General features: G+C 35.3%; 1 protein-coding gene across 2 annotated transcripts in view; it reads right to left on the reverse strand.

The window, feature by feature from the left end:
• USP32 (ubiquitin specific peptidase 32) overlaps positions 1-8,339 on the reverse strand; it is a 123,007-nt gene that overhangs the window by 87,545 nt on the left and 27,123 nt on the right. For both annotated transcript variants that reach the window (XM_072417083.1, XM_072417093.1), the window contains exon 2: positions 3,107-3,237. In XM_072417083.1, coding sequence (XP_072273184.1) covers positions 3,107-3,237 — 131 coding nt within the window. The remainder of the gene's footprint in view (positions 1-3,106; positions 3,238-8,339) is intronic.

The following is an 8,339-nucleotide window of genomic DNA, read 5'->3' on the forward strand; positions in this document are numbered from 1 at the left end:
ATATATAATACAATTATATATATATTATATAAGGATTTCTTTGTATTGGACTCAATACAGCTTTTTTGTATTGAGTTCAATGCAAAGGAACTCAGTACAAAATTTAGAATTTCCCGCCCCGCCTCCCTCCCGCGCCGACGCATGTAGCGACGTCACCGGGAAACCCCGGTGATCGTCACTGCACTCGCCGCCTGAAGACAGAAGAGAGAAGACGTGTCCGGAGGAGCAGAGGAAGAGGGTGAGTTTTTTTTTTTTTTTTGCGATCGACGCTGGACAGAACGGAGGGAGAAGAAGCCGGCCGGCTTCTTCTTCCCGGAGAGGACACCCGACGCTGGAGGACGACGCTGGAACACGACAGATGGATGATCGCAGCGGGACCAGGTAAGTGATCCATAAACCCGAACTTTTCTCACTGTATTTACATACAGTGAGAAAAGTTCGGGCTTATCGAAAATAGTAACTTTTTTTAGCCCGTACCAAGGTCGGGCTTATCGGTCAGGTGGTTAAAGCTAGAGAAGATACATTTTCATCATTGAAGCTGGTTGATCGAGCAAACTGGGAATGTATTTCTTAAAAGTAATTTGCTATTTGTTAGCAAATGTTTTCAGTCCCCGACCAGATCATTCCAGTCCAGGTTCACCTATGAAAGTGCATCTTCTCCAGTCTTGGATTAATAAATCAGTCCAGATGAATAAATATTGCCAATGTTAAATAAAATGTTGAAGTAATATGTGTCTATGTTACATATGTGTTATATCATTTGTATACATGTTTTTGTTCAGTAAAAGCATATTATTTTATCAATAAAAGTGTTCCTTGGACTTTAATTGAGGAATCAGACAAACAGATTAAAAGATAAAAGCAAAAGAGACTATAGGCACTTTAAGGACAAAGACTCCCTGCCAGTATAACCACTACAGCTATACAGTCTCTGCAAAGAAGATAAATATTAACAAACCTCATTACAAAATTATTACAATCATGTGTCCAGTAGAAAAAGAAACAAAAATCATAATATTTCACTTGGCAATAAAAACAATAATATTAGCATCTAATAAGAAATATTTAAAGATAAAAAAACTCTCTCCTTTATGCAGATTCTCTTCAGCTATCCTCTTTGCAGAAGGACTTATGACTAAAAATCATATACAACACACTTGTGAGATAAATGAATTCAATTAAAACATCTTAGGAAACATAAAGAAGGCACTTGCAAAACGCCACAGGGAATTTGTGGCATGCTTTCCAATTTATTCGAGCAATATTCTGAATGATTTGTAAGGATTACAGAAAAACTCCAGGGAAAATAATCAACATGTCTATTTTAGATATTTAGGAGGGGTATCTAATCTACTTAAAAAAAAAAAAAAAAAACAGAACACAAACAATTAAAAAACATTGATCAATTTCATTATTGGAGCAGCCACCCAAATATATGAAATCTACATAGCACAAAAAAAGTACAATTTTCACATTACATTACAAACACATATTACACCCATGCATAGAATAATGAGGGAATTAAAACGTAAATCTAAGTGGAAAATTTTTTATGGATTTTGTTTCTGATAGATTGGGCAACGATTGGACCTCTGACAGATTTGTATTATTGTTTATGCCTGAAGAAATTTACCCCTCTAACTGTACTGGAGGGCAAATACAAAATTTTAAAGCGGTCCCCAGAACAAGAGGAAAAGTGAAATCCTTAAATGGAAGAATCTTTTTCTGGAGACAACTGACAAAGTCAAAATGCCAGACATTTTGGAAGATTTCCTCCACCTTCCTGTTGTATCTTTGGGACAGAAAGTGGGGGAAATTACTCCAGAGGTACACAGAAAGCAAAAAAGGGCTTTAATTCTCCCCAATATAAAAAAAAAATGGATAAACGCTTTAAAGTGGATCACCACATCTTTTACATTATATAAAATAGTGGTTAACCAAGGGTTTTTTTTAAAAATACTTTTTCTTTTCTTATTGTTCAGGGAGGTCCCCTTCCCTTCCTAATTTACCACCACAGAGGTAAAGACTGAATGAAAACCCTGAAGTCTCCTGGGATACCAACGTCACATATCCTAAGACTGCTGTGAACTGCCAATTCTGTGCATACCCGATACCAGGCATGCACAGAAGGGGCTTTATTGGAATGTTAAAAAAAAAAAACATGAGATTCCATTTTTTTTTTGGGGGGGGGGGGGGGGGGGGAGGTGTGTCACCTGTGCAGTTCAAGATTGGGCAACAAAAGAAGATGGCCCCACAAGCTGTCCAGTGTGCTTCAGAAAACAATGTGGATGCGATGCACGGGACCTACTGGACTGTAAAGGTTAGGGTATGTGTTTTTTAGGGGAAGTTCTGCTTGCGAACAATATGAAGAGAAAAAGCGAGTGTGGGAGATTGTAAAATGCGAATGCTAAAAAAAATTGGGATAAAAAAATAGTAATACACCAGATAATTTTGTGTAGACTGAGATTTTTTCTTTTTTAGCTAGTTTTGATGCTCTTAAGAGTAATTTACCATACACTCTTGCATTGAAAGCACTTCCTGAAAACAACCATGTGTCAACAATAAATTTTTCAACAACTTCTGCATAAGAAAACATAATGAAAATGCTTCAGAGAAATGAATCAGGCTCTGAACTAAGAGCCGGGAGGATATCCCCTCTGTGTTCACAGAAAGACATAGAAGCCAGTAAGGTGATTCATCGAATTTGGGGAAAATTCATTTAAAGCCTAGCTACAGGTAAATATAAAATCCACAAAAATGTAACTGGTGTCTTTATAGCTGTGTGTTTTGCTGTTTGTCCTGTGCCCATCTTTAGAATACAGAGAATCATGGGGTGATGTTGGAGAGTCTGTACACACTGAATAAAGCTGGGTTAGTCAGCTTTTTCTAAAACAGGGTAAAAAAGTGTAAATGAGGTATAAATGTACCCAATCTATTTCCATAACTGGCTAAATACTGCAATGGAGAACTCTCTGGATCATAGGTGTATACCTAAATAGTCATCATCTACAGCTTTTATGTTTTACCCTTCACTTTGAAACTAGCGAAAAGAAAAGAATTTCTTCTTCCATGAATTTAGAAGCATAGGAGTATTAAAATGTCTTACCTCTGCAACTTTTGGAGGAACTCCATCTCCTAACACTTCCCTGATGAAGCATTGCTGACTCATGTAATAAGAAGGTCCTCCGCATGTCCGTTTAAAAGCATCTTTCAGTCTCTTCAATTCTACATCAGTCACTGCATTAAATTAAGAAAAACAAGTAAGAGGAAAATGTTATATTTGTATTCTTGTTTTCTGCGTTGCAGTTCAAGCATTTTATCATTTAAAAATATATAATAAAAGTATTTAGGGTAAATGATACAGGCTGAGATAAAATAAAGCACAACAGAATTCTGCGGAAAATATAATTGCTCTAAGACAAGGCGTACATAAAATATTGTCTTGGTTTACATATTTTATATCAATATTTAGTGTTTTGCAAATCTAAAAAACTGCTCTGTAAATGCTAAAAGTTCATTTTCATGTTTTTGAGAGGTAACTAATCCCATGAAATTCCTATTGCTGCGGATGGGACACTCTAGGTCAACCTATATTTAAAAAGTTTAAGTTAGTGGTTATATGGTAAAAGATTATCCCCTGAACAGAAAATACAGTTAAAGTGTAACCAAACCCAGGTAATACTTACCTGTCCCCTTAAGCCATCTTTATGGGCCAAGCCCGGACGATGTAACTCTTGCACAGGCGCGCAGGAGTTCATTTAGTCCCGGCAACCACAGGTGAAGTCAGAATGTGCAGGGTATTCCGGCAATCAAGGCAGAGCTGGACATGCACTGCTCAGTAATTTTGGCAGTTTAAGGGGAATTTGACAACAGGGGTTTTAGCCTATACCTATTCTATCCAAAACAAAAAAATGTTTTGATACACTTTAAAACATAAAGCACCATTGACTTCCTTTTAGTGTTATAGTTTTGACAATCTTAGCAAATAGTCCTTTTCAAGTCATTGAATGCTCAGTGTGTGGACACAGCCAGGGAAAAGAGGGGTATATAAGGGGTACCTAAATAAAACCACTACTTGGAAAAGACCGAACACAGGTCTACCTAAGTAAAGTAAATAAAGACATCCCTTCCTCCATTCATCTACTAATCTCTATTTTGCAAGAAAAATTACTGAGCAGGAAGTAAAAGGTAAACAAGATTGTATTGCAGCAATTACCTTTTAAACAATCTCAAAATATGTAAACATTTTAAATAAAGTATCCTTTCACTTTAATTTTACCTATGAGAAATGAGCGCTAAATCTATTTTAAAAAAATTCTACACTGTCAAGTCATGAGGATTTTAGGCAAGACTGAAAATCTCTGATGAAAGATTCTGCTTTTTTTTTTTTTTTTTTTATTTCAGTAAAGAAGAACAACCTTACTGAGCAAGCGTATTGGAGATATAGATATACATGACAAACAGCAATATTCCTCAATAGTCCTCAAAGTGAATTAGTGGTAAAAGAAAAAAAAACCTACGGTACATTCCTCAAATTTAATTATTAGGATGTTCTAACCTAGAGATGAAGAATCATAAGTAAGGACAGGATAAAGAAAAAGCTCTCTTTACATTGCACCACTAAAATATATTCAAATATTGAACAACTTTAAGATCTGCTGCTGACTAGTGAGGAGAGATAAAACAAACCTTTTTACCTCTCACCTCACTTCACCTATTAACTGCCAGATATTAGCAGTTTAGTGAAAGAACATGAAATGTTACAGCGTGATAAACTCATTTCTCAGGTTACAGCTCCTTACCATCTACAGCAAAGCTCTTCAGAGACAATGGTGAATGTAGAGGTGATGCTCAATCCATCACATGAAAATGAAAAGGCTCGGTACACAGCTTTCTGGATTGCATGTTGATTTATCATTTTTGCCTTTTGCTTGGAATCCCCTTTTTTTTAGCAACCAATGCTTACCAAGTACCAGTTAGGTTGTCATTTGTATTTTTATTTAAATAATGTTTTACTATTGCAACTAATTGCAAGAAAACATGATTCATAGCCATGCAAATGTGCCTAACCCCTCCACAGGTTGTACCTACTAAGAACTACAGGACAATTTGTGCCAAGATATACCCTCAATCACAAAATATGATTCCAATAAAGCAGCATCGGTCTATTTCCAGCAGACCATTCTCCAAGGCAATGCAACTTGAGAACTATAAATAAACGTGTAAGCAGCTAGCAGCATTATTCTAAATGAGTTTTACTGAGGAAAATACGTCACGTTCAGTGGTAGGAAAAGCAAAGTCTGTACTAAAAAAACACATGTTCTATAGGTGGTGATAAAACAGGAAAGGTTGAAAAAAAGTATGTATGTGAGAGACATTCTGTATAAACAGATCCAAAAAAGTCAGACTTAGAGAAACGCCATGCAAATTGGGACACATTATATAAAGCAACTAACATTGTAATAAAAATATATGTCAAATATGTACGGAGATGAAAAACACTAGTAGATGATATTTATTTTGCTTAGGTTTATTATGTCAAACTATTCCTTTTTAAATACCTGTGTAGACCTTTTTTTGCATTCCAAGTGCATCTTATTGCTGTAGTGATGCTCTACATCTTTTTGTAGCTACTGTCTACATAAACGGATTCCAGCAATGGTTGTATGACATTTCTCAGGACAGGTTTCTGAACAGTGATACAGCAAACCATATCGTGCGATGTGGGTTGAAATGGCCACTTGTAGTCACAAAAGCACAATTTAGGGACAAAGAAAGTGTTGACAGGAAATTATTTAACAAGGATTCTGATTGCAGGAAGTTTAACTTTATTGAAAGCTGCAGATTTATAAATAATAAAAAATGTTATACAAACAGTGTATAGGTGTAATTACATATATATATATATATATATATACACATACACACACATATATATTTACACACACACACACAGAGTTTTGAAAAAACATTAGTGTTACTGGTTTAGATACACTGTGGGGTCTTGAAGTGATGCAGTGGTTGGAGAACCACAGCAAATAGTGAAGGACATAGGCATCCAACACTCCTGGCATGTCACTTCTTGACACCTGGGCATGTCAAATGGTGAAAAGTTTGCAATGGCAGCAATGTTGAAACTGCACAAATGTGGGAGAAAAGGGCCACGACAGAGGTGAAAATTTGACCTCTTCTATAACTCAGCAAGCGAACGTCAGTTTGCTCAAAGTGCTATTTTAAAGTTTACAGTAAAATCCATTATCTCACAAAGTTGACATGCTTAGGACAGTAGGCCAGATGTGCAGAAAAAATTTGTATGATATATCATGACAAAGACACGGTTTACTATGATGAGCGAAGTCTCCCAGTAGGTGCCCAGAAGCAGTAAATGGCAGTGTTTACTAGTCTGAACCATAGTGCCACATTCTGATCTCAAGCACAGACAAAAATGAACCACTCCTACTACTTGCTTATGGATGGACTAAAGAATATGCAAACAGTCACAATCATGTCTTTTTAATTCCCTATATATTTCTCAAAAAGTTTACTCATAACCTTATACATATATCCTAAATTTATTGGTCCTTTTATACTTTTTATAGACATACAGTACTTATTTTAAGTATGTTTTTCACGTCTAATTTTGTAAATAAATTTATTCTCGAAAATTATTTGAACGTACAAACTATTTGGACTCATGCAGGGTTTTGCATTGACATACAAAACAGTGTGCAGAGGATTCTAATACAAAGCAATCACTTCAATCAGAAAATCAGACAAAAAACTTTTGATTTTACCCTATGATTTTAGGTTGGTATGCCTGTATGAACGCTTGTGTGGCATTACCCCTGTGAAGTATAGCTGTTGTAGTAATATGCTTTTTACAACTGATTGAAGTTATGTCACCTGCCTACCTAAACACAAAGCAGACAAGAGTACATTGGGCGCTACAAAACTAATGCCAGGGAGCAGTAAGGAAACCCCAGGCTGTTGATTTAATACAGCCATGCTGCTCTCTTTAAAACCAAGTCTTGAAATGCTCTAAATACCATTCTTTCACATTTTCCATTCTGATAGTTCATTTCCACAGGTAATTAACAACCAAATCCCCATTACGGTTTTTTATTTAAAATTTACACAAGGTCCATTAAAATGAAAAAAAACAAAAAAAAAACCCAACAACAATTATCAAATGTATTTTCAACTGATTACCTTCAAGAAAACTGCTGTTAGGGATAGAGAAAATAGGATGAGGGAGACCTATCAAAACATGTGTTATGCAAATAAAAATAAAATAAAAAGCATGTAACTGTCGGGCATTAAAAACTTTCTTAACTATAAGTTCATGTGCTGAACTTTGTGTCATTCTTCCCTCTTACTCCCTCTTCTATCCACACAACCCCTTGACCAGGTTTCCCTGTCTTTCAAATCCTATAAAGATGCAATACATAAATTGCAGGATATTGATAACGCCCTAAAATTCAGAGATTTGCTTGGTTAATATAAAATAATTGAAAGTGAATTAAGTTAAGTCAAATCATCAATATATTTTTTATCTGTCTAGAGTTCAGCTCTTGGCAAACTGGAAATTAACTTTAACTTTAAATTTAACTCTTTAACTGTAATGTAAAATGAGGCTTGCCAGGAATTACTAACATGAACCCACATTTATTCTTTGTTTAGCCTTTTAAGAATATGTTTTTTTATGATTATTGGACAGCAGCGTCAATTTTGTATCTACCATGGATTTTTCCTTAAATTACTTTGGAGAGTTGGACTTAAAGAGCAATATAAACATTTTAGGTGGACTGACCCTTTACCTACATCAATACTATTATATTTTATTATTGAAGTGCTACTATAATAATATATATATATATATATATATATATATATATATATATATATATATATATATATATAACAAGTACCAAATATAACCCAGAGGAGAAGAGTTCCCTGCCCATTCAAGCTTACATTCTAAGAGGTGGTACAGCACAGATTAAAAAAAATTGGAAAAATGGATCTAGGGTTAATCAGTAATGGTCAGTGGACATAGGTAGGTACATTTAAAAGGTAAGTTCTAGGGCTTGTTTAAATGTGGGAGTAAGCCTAATGAGACAAGAAGGGGAGTTCCAAAGAGTGTGGCAGCTGCAGAGAAGTATTGGAGCTTTGCATTGGAAAAGGTTAGGAACCAATGCATAAAGTATTCAGCATGTACCATCCATTTGCATTTGTCGGATCACATTACGAGGCAATATTAAGGAGGATAAGAAAGTCATGTGTATTGTAGTTTATGACAAACATCTAATATTGCTACATGAAAGGAATAACAACAGACT

Source organism: Pyxicephalus adspersus, chromosome 1 (assembly GCF_032062135.1).
Source record: "Pyxicephalus adspersus chromosome 1, UCB_Pads_2.0, whole genome shotgun sequence".
Taxonomy (NCBI): Eukaryota; Metazoa; Chordata; class Amphibia; order Anura; family Pyxicephalidae; genus Pyxicephalus; species Pyxicephalus adspersus.